Genomic DNA, 17281 nt, shown 5'->3' with positions numbered 1-17281 from the left:
ATGTGGAAGATCTTTGGTCAAGTTCCTGGTCTACAGTAGGTAGAGAGGGACTTGAATGTGGGTCTCCGAACTCCCAGGATAGTGACCTGACCATCAGGCTATTAGCTATTCCTGTACGGGTTGGTCTTGCTCTCGTTTTTAACAAAGAACTTTGAAAAATCAGTTTCACCTGATGTGAAAGAGGAAAAAATGTTGAAATTTCAAAAAGTTTTGTGGGATGACAAAACTATTTCTCACCCTGTGCTGGTTTACCTTGGCCTCTAATTTATACTTGCTAATTACAGGCAAGAGGTCCTTTGGCATACACCTCAGATCTTCATCTTTGAAAGATGGCCAGAATGTACATTTTACATTACAAGGCAATAAAATATTTTGATAAATATAATTGCCTAGTCAATAGCTTGAATATGAAGGATGAGATAAGTTAAAGAAATCAATAGGGTTGGTTAAAGTGGTTTACATAATATTGGCCATGGGTTAAAAACAACCTGTCAAATAATTTAAATGACACAGATCAACTGGGTTGGAATTTAATTACCTACTTCAGGGGTGGCTGAAAGACAAAGAAATGAAAAGATATTCGGGGCTTCTGTGTTTGAATGAACTTGTCTGGCCACTGGGTGTCATCCTTGATTCAAATGACGATTAAAGACTTTTTAGATGCAGCATAAAATCTGCAACTTCAATAGCAGTTAAATTCCACTCTATTTGATTGTACAGCATACAGCAAATTGTTCTGCATTTAAATCAGCTATAAAATTGAACACTTTGACATAGACAAATTCTCTTTTGTCTCACTGCTTTATTTGGAAACCTGAAATGGCTGGGTGATGGGGGGGGGGGGGGAAGGAATGCAACTGGGATATATTAACAACACACAATTTGATCTTCAAGTCTCAGTATATACAAAAGTACTATGGCTATTAAGGTCCCTACAAAAAAATTACATCTGAAAGCTTAGGATCATATTCTATTCTTATTTTTTTTCACTTTCCTGCTTTTCTTACTTTGCATTGCCCTGCTTTAAAGTAACTTGACTGAGAGATGGGCTCATGTTGCAAAGTTTGCACCAAAAGTTCTATATTTCTAACATCTGTCTGGATTTAGAGCTCTGATCCTGAATTCTGATTCGAGCCTGTTATAGAAATAAAGATAGGGCCTCGCCTCCAAGTCCAGATGCAGATCTTGATCTGAACTTCAAAGTTCTGTGGCGCTGAGACCCAGAGTTTGGCTTCAGCGCCATCTCCAATGTATACAGCAGAAATTTCTTAACTGGGTCACAAGTTGGAAAGGTCTGTAACATGTAGATATATTTGTACTTTAAAATGTTCATTTACCTCGGCATTGTACAGGACTTAATGACTACGTATGGGGAAACTGGTTCAGTAACAAACTCTAATCTTAGCCCATTCCACAAAGTCAAGCTGGTGCATTTACCAAGGTTTCAAAAGCTGAGGAAAGGGATCCAATCCCCTATGTGTCTTTTTCACACACACACACAAATATAAATCACTCCTCCCACTCTGTCTCCAGAAGGCTCACTACAAAGTCCCTTTCCTCTCTCCTGTCCCCAACATCTTCCCCCAATGAGACCCTGACCCCTTTCTTCTCCCACCCACCCCAAATAGGCTTGAAGAGCCTTGTAGGATCCAGCAGGCCTGGCCACATTAGCCCCAGAGTGCATTATGTGTATCTGACTGGGGAGAACCTAAGAGTGAACACAACAGCAATAAGAAATGGCTATTCTGTATGTTCTGTTGGAAAAACTCCACAAGGACCATAACAAGGTGACCAGGCCTAGAGTGATGGAAAAATGCAGAGATGGGCTAGATAGTTTGTTTGTCTTTTTTCAGACCTGAAAGCCGACTGGGAGGTTAAGGAGCAGGGAACAGAAGGTGCATCTTTTGGAGCAGATGATTTAATCTTTTGAGTGAAGGAGAAGGGACTTATACAGAGAGGACAAAGAGCAAGTAGTTCAAGGAAAATAGTAATGAGGGAAAAAGAAAGATGGGAGACCGAAAATGGGGGAGAAGTACTTGGTGGAATAGTTCAGAAGAGCCTCCAGTCTTGCTGGTGTTTGCCTCAAGCAAATCAAATCTTGTGATGATCAGCTTATAAATGGCTGTACGCCCTACAATGAGTTCTGTTGTGAGCAATTGAGATGATTCCAAGAACCAATCAGCATTATTGTGTTATCTATTAGGAGTTTAGACAGTCTAGGAGCTGCACATAATGTAATGCAACTGGTTACAATAACATTATTTCTCTTTGAAACTAGATTTAGTTTTCCTTGTCCCAGCTAAAATAAAAAAGTATCAGCAATTTCTCCAGGTGTTATATCAGAAAAGAAGTGTTTACACTTGTTGGTGTATTAAAAAAATCACAATCTGACTATTTTAAAAATATATGACAGCATCTATATAACATTTTTAACAAGTATTTCTTTGTATGCAGCCAACCTCTGGTCAGAGACTATAGCTTTACATTAATTATAAAGTCTTTGAGAAAACAGATCTTCATGTAATGCTTCCTAGCTTTAAAAGTAGAGATTATAATGAAAACATGCCATTATTAGAGAACTATTAGTCAGAGCTAAAACAGTCTTTGATTTTGTTCACCAACCACAGACTACGTTTTTTCTTTGTTTGTTTTTCTGGTTTTTTTTAAGTCTAACTTTAAAAGGGAGACTTAAAACTGTTAGATCTTTTATTGGACCAACTTCTGTTGGTGGAAAGGACAAGCTTTTGAGCTTAGACAAAGCTCTTCTTCAGGTCTAAGAAAGGTATTCAGTGTTTAAATTTTAAAAGAAAATGTGATGTATTCTCTTTACATTAAACTGTCTTTTAGACACAATTAGGGTTACTTATTTTTAATGTTATAACCGTTTCCTCTTATTAGATTTCTTGGACTCTGATTTCAGGTTTACATGCAGACGACCTATTTAGGATGTGTAAATGTATGTATTAATGGAGTTTAAAACTAGTATAATTTACTAAAATTCTCAGTCACCAGTTTAGCATAAAATGAGGTTAATTAACTGTTGCCTGAACTTGTATTAGCCAGTATTTAGAGAATAGCTGAAAAGTGAAATTGCCAATTAAAAAAAACCTTCAGTCAACAAAAACTGGAAATCACAATCCATTTTAGGGCAAGCATGAGCACTTACTTTCTGTAATGTAATCTGAAATATCCCTGCATATACACTTTTAATTTCAACACCCTTATACACTACTACTTATAATTTAGGACAAAACAGAAGAGTTAAGCAATTCCATATTAGAGATGCAAGAAAACAACAATCCACATGGATTTTTCTTGGTTTCACGTTATGGGTTGGATGTTTGTTTTTAAACAAAGTAGGCTTCTGATCCTGCAATGAACTCTGAGCAGATGGAACCCCACACCTCATTGATTTCAGTGGGACTCCATACAGACATCAGGAGCTGTACATGTAGAGCTCATTGTAGCATTGTGACCTTAGCCCATGACCCTGGTAAACCACTTGCTGACACAGAGTAATCCCATTCAAGTTTGCAGTGTTATACCCATGCTGGTCCCAGGATATTAGACAGATGGTGGGTTAGGTAATATCTTTTATTGGACCAATTTCTGTTGGTGAAAGAGACATGCTTTTGAGCTTACACAGAGCTGAAGAAGAACTCTGAGGCTAGGTCTACACTACGGGGGGAGGGGGGGTCGACCTAAGATACGCAACTTCAGCTACGTGAATAGCGTAGCTGAAGTTGCATATTTTAGGTCGACTTACCTGGCTGTGAGGACGGCGGCGAGTCGACCGCTGCCGCGCCGCCATTGACTCCGCTTCCACCTCTTGCCACGGTGGATTTCCGGAGTCGACGGCAGAGCCATCGGGGATCGATTTTATCGCGTCTTCACTAGACACGATAAGTCGATCCCCAATTGATCGATTGCTACCCGCCGATCCAACGGGTAGTGAAGACGTGCCCTGAATAATATTGAAAGCTTGTTTCTTTCACTAAGAGACATCGGTCCAATAACAGATACTACCTCGGCCACCTGGTCTCTCTAATCCCATTCATGTCAGTGGGATTACTTCTGAAAGTACATATTGGCTTGACTAGGCATTTAAACTCAGCCTATATTGGTTTAAAAACTCCAGGGTTTGAAACTTGGATGCCACTTGGTTGGTTTGACTGCATAGAAAGGATTAATTCTAACCACAAACTGAAAGCAAAAGTCACGGGGTGAAAACCAAATGGACTGAAATGCAAAACAAATCTCATGAACCTTTGTGAAGCAAAACTGCAAAGATGTACACAGCTCTATTCCTATCCCCTCTGAGGGGGAAAAAAAAGCAGCTTTTAGTTAATTTTTTTCAGATGCGGTCACATTCATCCATTTTCTTTTTGGGGGGAGGAGAGAAAGCAAAATTATTAGATGTTGCATACTGTTCTAGCTTCAACTATTAATACTTACTTATATAAGACAAGGTCCAAAACACAAACTGTACAATTGAATTCCCTCAAATTTGGGAATGAGGATTGTTGATAAGTATCCCTAATTCTGAACCCTCCCTAAGTGCTCTCCGTTTCAAATGAATCTTAAGAGAACAGCCCCTTTAAACAGGAGACATCAGTCCAAAATAGGGTGACCAGATAGCAAATGTGAAAAATCGGGACAGGGGGTGGAGGGTAATAGGTGCCTATATAAGAAAGTCCCAAATATGGGGACTGTCCCTATAAAATCGGGACATCTGGTCACCCTAGTTCAAAATTGTGGGAAGTCTCACAAGAATAAACTATACTTGTGATTTCCTACCCTCAAGGTATTGAGCTCAGAAGACTTCCAGTATTTGGGGCCAAAATCTCAGAAGAGAATCTTATGAAGTTCTAATATTGTTGAACCAGAACTCCAGCCCTGGCTGGACCTGGAACCTGAACCTCTAAAACCTTATCCTCAGTCAGACAAACGGAATAAATCAGCAATGTCACAAAGGCAACAGTGTATTTTGACAGAGAAAAAGAGAAGTGTTTTCCCATTTAAACTTTACAACACCCCTGTGGGCTTTCTTCGATATGTAGAAATACTTACGCTGGTTTTATAGTCTGGGAATGTTTCTCATGAATGTAGGCACCAGCCAGGCCCCCAGCTCCAGAATTTAAATACTGTAAAGAATATATTAACATGTAAACATTTTGCTCTCATTATTTCTCACGTGCAGCATTCCCTCATCCTCCCTGCATAAAGACAGGATGATTATACAATTTCAATAAGGCTTTAGCTGAAGCTCTTTGGCCTCATCTATTGTATTAAAGTTGTGAGCTTGTTGAAAATAGATATTGTTAAATATTTTATTTCTTCAGATTTGTCTTAAAAACCACCATACCCAAGGTATCTGCATTTACACCTTAGACAAAGCTTCTGTTTGAGTTTTGGTCCAAGGGGCCAATACAATTCCTATTTAATCTGACCCTCTTTGCCCACCGTTCATGGAGACATAATTATTAAAAACATTCTCAAATGCTAGAGCAACTCTCACCTTGTAGGAACACCAGCAGGCAAAATCTACTCCCCAGTCATGTAAATGCAGTTCTATATTACCAGCAGCATGAGCCAGGTCAAAGCCAACATAGCAACCCTAGAGGAAAGAGAGGACTTTAATAGACTCCCTAAAAGGATAATCACCATAAAAGTGACTCTGCAAAAAGATAAATTTATAGTTGTGCACATCTGCTCCCCATACCATAGCACCATCAACATCATATCTGTTTGATTTGGTGACAGAAACAAGTTGTGTACAATATGTGTGTGTGTGTATCCATCCTCAAATGAATAATTTTATGGGCTTCTATGCACAGACACAATTTTAGGCCCCCAAATTTGATCTATCATAACACTGCGATGGTACGTGTAAAAATATTAATAACGAATAAAAGATTGTATTTAATTAAGAGACATGTTTTGACATGCGGCAGCGACAAGGATAAATTATTTATATCAGTTACACAGTAAGGGTCTGATTTTCAGAGCTGCTAAATATTTGAAGCTCCCATTGCCTTTGCAATTTTGGGAGCTTAGCACCTATGGAAATCTGTCCCTTAGAATTTTGTAACAGGTGAGGTAACATCATATACAGTACCATGCATTTTAAAATTTATTGTACTTTTCCTTACAATATACTAACACCCCCACTCCTCCCTCTACTTCCTGTAAAGGTTCTAGGATGACCATATCTAGGGATCTGAAAGTTTGGAATAACTAAGGAGCAAAGAACAAAACGTTGTTTTATACACAAAACCACCACTAGATGACAGCATTTTTAAATTAAAAGAGTGATCTAAAACTTGTACTATAATGCTACCCCATTAAAGTGAAGAAAAATAATAGCGTATTTTGTGCATGAACTACAAGTTAATACTATTTTACATTTTTCTCTAAAGACACAAACAGACTTTTTACAAGTGGCATGGTAGGAATGAGAGTGAGAGCATGGACTTTAATACATCTAAGCCCTGTAATAAAACAAAGGATTTTTTTTTAAATCTCTTTTGCTGTCTCTTGTACAAAAGGCATCTCAGCTAAATTATTAAAAGAATACTTTAGTGTACTTAATCCCCTCTTAAAACCTATCTAGCTAACTGAATGAAACCACATATACAAAAGTGTGACACACTAATTCTAATGAAGCTGCTAATGAAGTTGTGGGGCTGTAAAATTCTCTCAAAATGATGGGCTGAACTGCCAGCACCTCATCACTTGTCCAATATAAATATTAATGATGGGTGAACTGAAATAGGCGCAGAGTTCAGGTTTGGTTTGATAAGCATTCTAGCCTTCACATAGCAAGAACTTGTCTACACAGGAACATTCAGGATATTTAAAATGAATCAACTAAAGGAGTGAAGTTAATGTGCATTAAACACCTCGGTGAATGTTCTCATTCTGAAGTTAGGTTTCAGAGTAGCAGCCGTGTTAGTCTGTATCCGCAAAAATAACAGGAGTACTTGTGGCACCTTAGAGACTAACAAATTTATTAGAGCATAAGCTTTCGTGGGCTACAACCCACTTCTTCGGATGCATATAGAGTGAACCATATATTGAGGAGATATATATACACACACATACAGAGAGCATGAACGGGTGGGAGTTGTCTTACCAACTCTGAGAGGCCAATTAAGTAAGAGGAAAAATGGCTGAGCCATTACAAACATTGAATCTATCTCCCCTTGTAAGTATTTTCACACTTGCTTCTTATCTAACTGTCTGTACTGAGCCATCTTGATTATCACTTCAAAAGTTTTTTTCCTCTTACTTAATTCATCTAATAGGATGGATGATTGCTGGAAATTCACTGTCCTCTAAAGTATTTCTATCACATAGAAGTAATAAAACGTGTGAATTAGATATATATACACACAAATCCACCAATAAGCTCTAATGGGGACATTGTGGTCTGTACACCTTCCTATACATACACCTCTAGCTCCTAATAATAATATATTTACATATAATATACTACTTGCATTGCCTTTCATCAAAGGATATCAGGATTTTCTGAAAAACCAAGGGTGAAATTCTGACCTTATGAAGAGACAGGATTTCATCCTAATGCTTGTAAATACCCCTACGAGCTAGGTAAATTGCTGTTCAATTAAGAGATGGGCAACATGGACAGAGGTTACATGACTTGCCAAGGTCAGAGAGCACTCACAATGCCCTCAAGAACTTTTCTCATTCTGATATGAGGACTATAGTTTTTCCTGTGTCTAAGACCCATTACAGGCAGAGTCACCTTCACCTTGCTTTGCCTACTCTACAGAGTTTACTTCTTCTCTAGTCACCAACCAGAAGTTGCCTCAGATAACACTGAGATACCAATCCCAGAAAAGCTTAAACATAGTACAGAATGTATGACTAATTTTCCTAATATTGAAAATATGCAACAGTTCAACACATGCATACCTAAACACATAGGGCCTGATGCACTTAACTCCAGCTTTCCTGTGAGTGAATGCTTTCATCACCTGCAGTATAACCTTCTTTTATGAACTGATACAGTATACTAGCATTTGGCTACATCCTCTTTCTATCAGACTATCCTTCCCTTTAATCAAAAGACAGTGTTGTGAGGCTTGATTCATTAGAGTTAGCAAGGGACTAGGTGATCCTCAAGGAAGATGGTATAAAAACATAAATACTAGATCTATGTGGCTCTAAAATGTGCGGACCTAAATTCACCCAAGCCAGTGCAAGGAGGTGCAATGCCAGCTTTAAGCATGGCAAGGGGCAGATGCAGTTGCCATTGCCTGTCCTCCCTTGCAGTTTCTGGCACAAGGGAAAGCAGCTTTATGTTGCATTTAGAAAAATTAGATTGCTCAGTGGGTGCACTCAATGTTTGCATCCCATGGTCACTGTAGCTAATTCATGGACCTGCATTTGTGCCCAAGGGGCTCAGCAGAGGAGAAACAGAAGGTATAACAACAAAAGGAAGCCCTGGTATGATCAGGACTGAAGCCTCAAAAGGGTTAACTGTTCAGATACAGCTACACTGCAGGTTTGTAGGAATCCAGTAACATCCAGTATGTTAATTCCTTGAGTATCTTAGGTCAGATAAGATATATCCAATAAAAAATGTGCCTCCTGATAAGTCTGCTGATCTCTTGTTGATAAGAAAACTTAATTAAGACTCTACCTTCCCCTGCATTCCAGAGGCAATCAAGATGGTTAAAAGAATTCACAGTAAGTCTCTAGTACACTGGCTGCAAGTTTCCAAGTCTGAGTCATTGTATTGAAAACCAGTCATCTCATGAAGGTGATATACTCAGTATCCTGCCTGTCTCCTGTTAACTGATCAGCTGAGTCAGAACCTGTCAGCTCCACAAGGAACTCACCTTGCCTGACTGACTGGAGGCAAAATGCTGTGATAGCAGCTGCCAGTGAGTGGGTGAGAAGAAAGAGAACACAGCTAAATTCTGTTTAAATATAGAAGTCTAATGCACAGTGCTGTAGGTTTTAAGGTTTGAGATGATCATTTTCTTCCCCATTCAGAAATCTTAAGGAAGAGCCCTGCAGAATTTAATAAAGAATAATAGCCTTTTTGTAGATTTTTTTTTAACTCACCCTATAAGATTTCTATGGGAAATGCAAGAATACGATTATGACTTTCTATAAATCTTTAGAGTGATTTAGATAGACCCCTTATATGTTACATACCTGTCCAGTTCATGGGGGTGGGGAGGGAAAAGGATTATTTTAAACTGATTTTAGAGAAGTAGTCTTGAAACAATTCTACCTTTTCTTGGCCAGCCTTTGTTATTCTGGGGATGTCAAACAGCTGTCCTGTGTAGTACTGCACTCCACTCAGCAAAATTACAGCAACAGAGTCCCCTTCCTTCTCAATTATGTCAAGGATATCTTCAATTCTCAAGGTCTCCTCCCCCTAAAATAAAGTTAAAGCACATGTTTTACATCTACCCTGGCAGTAATGAAACTGTCATTTCTTATTTCACAATCTATATTTTACTATGTGCTGTGCTGCCTGCATAGGGAGATCAAAAGCGTATCCTACCACAGCAATGATCTACAAAGGTAGAGACAGGAAATAGCCTTTGAGTAGGTTACTTCAAAAAATGAAAAATCATTAGCAACTTATTTTCTAGGTGGTAGATTCTTAAAAACATTTGTTTTGCTTTCCAACGTGCTTCACTCCTCTCAATATTTCAGACAGTTTTCATTTACAATATAAAAAGATCTTGGTGCAAACAGAATACATAATGATTTTTATGTGGCATTTGAAAATCGTGACACCCAAAAGTCTTAAAAGCTGTCTATAAGGTCTCACCCTTACTTTTCAGTACACTTTTTGTTTCCCACAGGAAGCTATTCTAAATCTGCCATATTTATATTTTTAAAAATGGTAAGTCTGACATAATCAGAAGTACAAAAAAAAAAAATCCCAAACCTGAAGTCATTAAATATAAAGAAATTTCAACAGAAAAATCTAATTTTTATTCTTTGTAGTAAGTTTTTCTGCCTGCTTCCCCCCCACATTTCTTCCCACAAAGTAGCATGTAAAAACACCACTATCTAGGGATCACCTAGGCAGTGAAAACTCAGAATGAAATTAAATTTGCTACTGCAAAGAGCTTGGGTAAAATTTGCTAAATTGCAAGTAACTGCTATTATCTTAACAATCTTTGAACATCTATCAAGGATTCAGGAGTAGGCTCTCTCTCCTCACAAGATTACTCAGATTTTAGAATCCAACGTTCATCATCCATACTATAGTTAAGGGGCAAAGTTCTTAATGTTGAGAAGGGATGGTAATGCAATCTCTCTAAATAATCTGACTTAAATATTTCGTGAAGCAGGCCCTTTCCTTAGGTTGTGATAATAAAGATACAGTATGTTGTCTTTATGGCAATCTTTTAAGACAGAAAACTATAAGGAAGATACATGCTGATGCTTCTGAAGTTTGTGTTCTCTTAGGAGCCTATTGTGTTGTGGCAATCAGAAAATGTACTATAAAGTAACTGTTTTGAAAGATTATTTTCTTCCTAAGAGATAAGTCCAGCAATTTAAGTCAGACAACAAAGATAATATTGGTCCTTAAAGTCAGAAATGTATGGAGAGCAACAGAATAGACAATTAGTGACCATTGATAAGTTTATCTGAAAATTCTAGGCACATGAATAGAAATAGAAGAGATGCATATACATAACAAATGACAGCAGATGCTAAAGAATTCAGGGGACAACACCTCCATTCTTGTACTAACTACACATATATAGCTAATGCTAACTACGCATATATAGCCAATGTTAACAAGGAGAGCAGAGTTCTGACATTTATATCCCTCACAAACCTTGCGTGGCTGTATCATGAGCATGCATTTCTCCACATCAAGTCCATGAAGCTGAAGCTGAGACTCAACAGCATACTGGAAAAGAATTTCATGTAGTACAATTTAGCAAAACGGAGATTTTAAAAGAAACGGCTGAGATTTCTACACACGCATCTTTCATTAAATTAGTGGGTGAAATCCTGGCCCCATTAAATTCAATGGGTCAAAACTCCTATTGACTTCAGTTAGCCAAGGCTCTTTGAAGTAGGAACTGTCTTTTGTTCTGTGACTGAACAGCATCTAACACACACAATGGGGTTCTAGTCCATGACTAGGGCTCATAGGCACTACTAATAATAATTCCAATTCCACCCAATGTCTATATCTCCAAGACAGCTTTGAATATCTCAGCCAATGGTTTTATCACTAAAGATACTGTATTGATAATATTTGGGGGGTAATGTCAAATATAGTCAAACAGAAATATTGTGATCTAGATATTTAATTATAGTACAGTGGTCTGAGGTGAGAGCAGTTGTACAGCTTATTATTGGGGTGTCAAAGGAACATAAATAGAGGGCACAGAGTGTGCACAAATGAAGTTAAAGTGAACAAAGGCAAATGTACTGTTGAGCTCTGTAGCCTAGAATAAAGGCAATCTGAACTTCATGCATCTGTGTAACTGTCTTTATTACAAATAATCCTATGAGTGGTATTTGGAGTCATTTTATTGTGCCTTAAAAATAAAATTTCTTATCAATTTCCAAGAGTTTACTGAGTTGATGATTAAGTAGCACTGGGCCACAAACTCGAAGATTAATTTGCTGTAAGCTGTGACGCACGAACTATTGTCTCCTATTTCATAGCACACAAATTATGTTTGAACTAGTAATTTAAAGTGCTAAAAAACAAGTATTTCCATCTCTGTCTAGGGATATACAAGTGTTAATGTTGTGAGTTTTCTATTGATTTGGTTTCCATAAAGTAAAACAGCAACATGAATTAATAAAACAGCTACAACTTCAGTTGATTTAGGCCAGCAGTTTGTTCAATGTCTTTAAAAAGACTAATAAATCAATGTACCCATTCAATCTTTTCATCTTGTAGCATTTTTTATTTGAACAAAAGGAATAAAACTACAATCTGTAAAACATGCTGAGCTCAAAAGCATCTGACAGTTTTTATTTTTATTGTAAAGGTACTTGGACAAGATTAGCTAATAAATATTCAAATCAGGCTACTGATACTCTTTCCAAAATATGATTAATAATACAAATATGGTGAAATATGAATTTCTTACATGGTCGGAGGGAAAGGCTTTGGCTTCCAGAAGAATTTTGTAACGACTTGGAGTAGGGCTAAAAAAAGATAACTGTTAAAAAAAATGATATGTTGAAACACTTATCTAAGCCGAGACTAAAGAATTGATCCCCATGTATAATTTAAGAAAAATACAAACAATTTGCATTTATGTAGAGCATGTCAAAATAATCCTAGAGCACTTGAAAAATATTTAGTCTTTACAATACTCTTTGGTGTAGAAAATGTTTATAACATTGTACCCATTTTACAGATTTGTAAGTATGGCCATGGAGAGTTTAAGGGTGAAATCCCCATCTTTTTTAAGATAATGGCAAAATTCTCACCGACTTCAGTGAGGCCAGAATTACACCCCACATGATTTGGCCAAGGTCATACAAGCAAATTACTGGCAGAGACAGAAATAAAACACAGTAATCCTGATTTTCCATCCCCCTGCTCAAATCACCAAGATCCAGATTATTCCCTTCTGTAGAAAAGCCTGCAGAGGGAGTGCAGAGCTTTCCGCAAAGTTCCCATATCATCCTCTGGTGATGGGGGTGGTGTTTGCTGCCATCCTCCTGTGATGAAGGTTGTAGGGCCTACCTCCAAACCTAGACAATCAACAGAAACCTAGGCCATTCATGCAGAGATTGTCTGTCTGTGTACCAGCTCTGGATCACTGCATCGCCTGCATCTCCCTGACAGAGAGACTTCCAAGGTGATGCTCCACAAAATGTCTAATACAGACCCAAGCTGAATGTCATTTACCTACCTATGCTCTGTCTGTAGCCACACCCACTAACTATAGCCCATCCACTTTCTACCCCCTCACGTAGTGTGAGATCCAAACTGACAGAAAAAGTGGGAGCTCTGGGACTGTGCACAGAACTTGGGGGGCTGTGAAGTGATCTGAGCCTAATGAAGCTAGTTTAATAATTCCATACTGACCAGTGAAAAGATTATTTACCAGGTGTTATATTTAGGGCCCTACCAAATTGACAGCCATGAAAAATGAGTCACGGACCATGAAATTTGGTCTCCCCCCGTGAAATCTGGTCTTTTGTCTGCTTTAACCCTATACTATACCCATTTCAGGGGGAGACTAGAGTTTCTCAAATTGGGGGTCCTAACCCAAAAGGGAGCTGCAGGAGGTCACCCTTACATCCGTGCTGCCTTCAGAGCTGGGCGGCTGGAGAGCGGCGGTTGCTGGCCAGGCGCCCAGCTACGAAGGCAGTGCCCTGCTAGCAGCAGCGCAGAAGTAAGGGTGGCAATACCATACCAGGCCAACCTTACTCCTGAGCTGCTGCCTTCAAAGCTGGGTGGTCGGAGAGTAGCGGCTGCTTAATGAGGGCCCAGCACTGTAGGCAGCACTGCAGAAGTAAGGGTGGCAATACCATACCATGCCATCCTTAATTCTGTGCTGCTGCTGGCGGTGACTCTGCCTTCAGAGCTGGGCTCCTGGCCAGTAGCAACTACTCTCCACTTGCCCAGTTCTGAAGGCAGCACTGCCCACAGCAGCAGTGCAGAAGTAAGGGTACCAGTACCATAACCCCCCTACAATATCATTGCAACCCTCTCCCCCACAACTCCTTTTCGAGTCAGGACTCTGACAATTACACCATGAAATTTCAGATTTAAATAGCTGAAATCATGAAATTTACTATCTTTAAAATCCTATGACTGTGAAATTGACCAAAATGGACTGTGAATTTAGTAGGGCCCTAGTTATATTTATATACTATAGTCCTTCACATGATGAGCCCATATACCATGCGTTTTTGACTTAAATTGCAGGGAAATTATTAACACCTCAGTTTCTCAGATGAGAATCTTCTTCTTGACCTCTGATGTTCTGAGAGGAATCTAAGAGCAGCTATCAAAATGTCACTCTGGAGATGTGTGTGGAAACCCAAAACACAAATAATATGTATCTGTACACATATCTCCTGAACAAGAGTCTTGAATGCTCTTTAGGCATTATTTTATAGTGTACATGAGAAAAGATCAGACTTGTCCTTAAAACGCTTGTGAAAAAAAGCTTTGCTGCTTTGTGTTTCCTATGGGCTGAGCAAGGTACTGTATATACCAATACATAGATCAGAGCCTCAAGTCTTTTGAAAAAGGCGTCGAGACCATTGTCCTGTGCTTTCTTGTAGGAACCTCCATAACATATTTTAATTAACATAAATGAAGAGTTAAAATCTTTTCAAATTCAAGATATCAGGACTAAAGTTAATTTGACAATATCAAATTTACTAAATATTGGAGGAGAAAAAAAGAATGAATTTACCATCTGGAGATGCAGATTAACAGTCAGGCTATTCATTAAGGCTACTTCTTCCTTTCGAGCACCTGAAAAGTAATAACACAGAAGTTTCTCTATTTTCACCCTGTGTAAAGTCTGGTAAAATGATGTAAAAAGCAAAGGCCCGGTTTTCGGGCAATATTTCTCAAAAGACTAGAAGGAATGTTTGATGTGTCATCCCACTGAAATAAAAAGTTCTCCTGTCTGACTCACTGGATCAGTTGACAAAAAATATATTTCTTTCAGGTTTAATATAGGAATTAAGAGATAATGAAGTAGCTTCATTTCCCAGCAAACCACCAGGTGATTTATTGTTATCATTAATACCTTAGCCAAATTCAACAACAGTGTATGTTTGCCATAAGTACGTCTCTAAACAAATATCTCTAGACAAAAATATATATTAAGGAAAATCATCTATTTTTAAGTGGTTAGTATATAATTCCAAGCTAAAATGCATGCTTAATAAAAATAAAAAAGATTTTTGCAAAATATAATTAATTATTATCCACAGTCAAGCTTTTGGATTCAGCTTTGAGTACATAGCTCTGAGATAACTATACAGATATATGGAGGCTAATAGGAACCTCAGGCACAACTAATGGACTTTTCCAATATTGTTCTAACTGCTTATTTATGAACCAATTCTCAAACTCCTTTCAGCTGCTGTGGAGGTTTTAGGCAGGATGAGGATATGTTATGCAGGGCAGAGCTTAAACATGAAAAATTACCAATTCCTGGCTTTGGTTTCATGTCTTTTTGTTGCAATGAATTACAGCCATCTGTACACCCTAGAGATGAATTAGCACTTTGCCAAGTCTCTTTTGCTGGAAGATGGGCTAGTCTGAGTTGCCTGATAATCTCTACAGATGTGGGGTAGGCTTGAGGAGAAGCCATACAAGAACAAGAGAGAACTAATGCTTGAATGGGAGAGTGAACACATACACAAAGAGGAGAAGCAGATGAGAAGGACCCTGCACCATGATTCTGCCATCCGTTGGGCTCCAGAAAACTGTTCTGTTGGGATTGTCACTGCACTGGTATAGGAAAAATATAGTACTTGTGAATGGGCCTGAAGTAGAATGGTGCATGGCCAGTGGGTTTGGAAACGACATGAATTTACTGCCCCAAAACCTCTGTCTAAGGGATCACATACCTGCAGTAGGCCTTATTTGCTACTACTGGATGAACAGCCAAGCACTATGCTGTCTAGGATGATTTATTGTTGTTGTTATTAATCAGTCATAATTATTACAGTAGTGCCTAAGGACCAAATCAAGAGTGGGAACCCATTGTGCTAGCCAGGGTACAAGCACAGTATTAGATGATCCCTGCACTGAAGAGTTTATAATATAAATAGGTCTTTAGTGGCTCCTTTTGTGTGTCATTCAAGCTGCCATTGTATGAGAGGGAGGAAACGGTGGCAAGATTCTAAAGAGTCAGGAGATCTCCTGAAGAATTCCTCACATGGACTTTCCAGACTCGGTGGGCAGAGGTTTGAAGCACTGTGAAGTTTGTTGGCGACGAGCACATCAAACCTGGTCATCTATAGGTACGAAACTACTCCGCCCCCAGCCAACTTACGCTTCTCTACTTCCCTCTTTTTCCTCTCGGCAGCATGCTCCTGCAGGTGCCAAGCTGCTACCTGGCTGCTCAATTGCAGCTGCAGAAGGGAACCAGAGGGAGTTAGTGCCGTTCAGAGCTGTATTCATTGCATCCTTAATTTCTATATAGAAACATGGGGGCTGAAAAAAGGGTGGCACCATGAAGTGATGGGTCCCCTGCCCCTACCTCCCCATCTCCATAAGCACACAGAGCCCCTTCTAACTAGGGCCACAGTGGAGCTAGAACTATCTTTTCTCAGCCTGTGCCTTGTCGTACCGTTTAACGCATGAACAAGAATGGTTGACTGCATGCCAACATCCCAAATTAAATATGACACTGTATTTATCACATAAGTCTTGGTCTCTTGTAATTTATTTATTTTAAAATTTAAAGCTTTCTTTTATTGAATTTCATGGACACAAAAAACAAGCCTCATCCAAGCTATTGGAATCCTTTATAACCTGCATTGCATTTAAGAAACAACCCTTGTATGATCCAATTAACCTATTACTTATACTCAAAGACTCAGCATTCAAGAGACAAAACTATATTTGCCATTGCTATCTCCTAACGTTGTATCATATCACTGAGACAGAATAACCCCCTATATATTCTTCTTGATAAATCTTTTCTCCAATGAAAGGAAGCAGTGTTTGTAAAACACCATCCTTGCTACAACATTGGAAATAATTCTGATTGTGTTAGGCAATCACTGCCAGTTTTTTCCACCCCCTCCGCCTCTGTGACTGCAACAGGCATAGGTGATGGAACCAAGGGTGTGGGGGGTGCTGCTACACCCCCTGGCTTGTTGTGGTTTTCATTATATACAGGGTTTACAGTTTGGTTCAATGGCTCTCAGCACCCCTACTATAAAAATCATTCCAGCACCCCTGCCAACAGGAGTCTGGTTCTCACCAGAATAAGTAAAAAGCATTTTGTGCAATGATTGGAAAAGGCTAAAACCCCAATCCTGAAAACAGTTTATCACTCAAAGTCACTACCAATCTGCTCAGTGCTCAGTCTTTTCTCAACAGAGACCTGCCTGAGCACATTGTACAACGACAGCAATACAGTTAGTCTGATTTCATCAGAAGGTGATCCTGCCAAGATTGTAATGTTTTAATAAAGTATAGTAGGAAAAGCCAAGATTACAGTTTCCCTGTTATGCCATTTGGCTTAAGAAAAGAAAATAATTTTGGCATCTAGTGACCTTGACTCTGCATTTCACAATATATTCACCATTGTAA

The 17281-nt window shown here is 38.8% G+C and overlaps 1 protein-coding gene across 3 annotated transcripts in view; it reads right to left on the bottom strand.

Moving 5' to 3' along the window:
* KYNU (kynureninase) overlaps positions 1 to 17281 on the bottom strand; it is a 79241-nt gene that overhangs the window by 29427 nt on the left and 32533 nt on the right. For all 3 annotated transcript variants that reach the window (XM_065413503.1, XM_065413502.1, XM_065413504.1), the window contains 6 exons: positions 14415 to 14476; positions 12123 to 12194; positions 10844 to 10918; positions 9272 to 9418; positions 5519 to 5617; positions 5071 to 5144 (listed from right to left, as the gene is read on the bottom strand). In XM_065413503.1, the coding sequence (XP_065269575.1) occupies positions 5071 to 5144; positions 5519 to 5617; positions 9272 to 9418; positions 10844 to 10918; positions 12123 to 12194; positions 14415 to 14476 (529 nt within the window). The remainder of the gene's footprint in view (positions 1 to 5070; positions 5145 to 5518; positions 5618 to 9271; positions 9419 to 10843; positions 10919 to 12122; positions 12195 to 14414; positions 14477 to 17281) is intronic.

The sequence above is a fragment of the Emys orbicularis genome, chromosome 11, assembly GCF_028017835.1.
Source record: "Emys orbicularis isolate rEmyOrb1 chromosome 11, rEmyOrb1.hap1, whole genome shotgun sequence".
NCBI classification, from domain to species: Eukaryota; Metazoa; Chordata; order Testudines; family Emydidae; genus Emys; species Emys orbicularis.
Note: the sequence above shows the minus strand (reverse complement) of the source record. Positions and strands in the feature narration are given on the sequence as shown.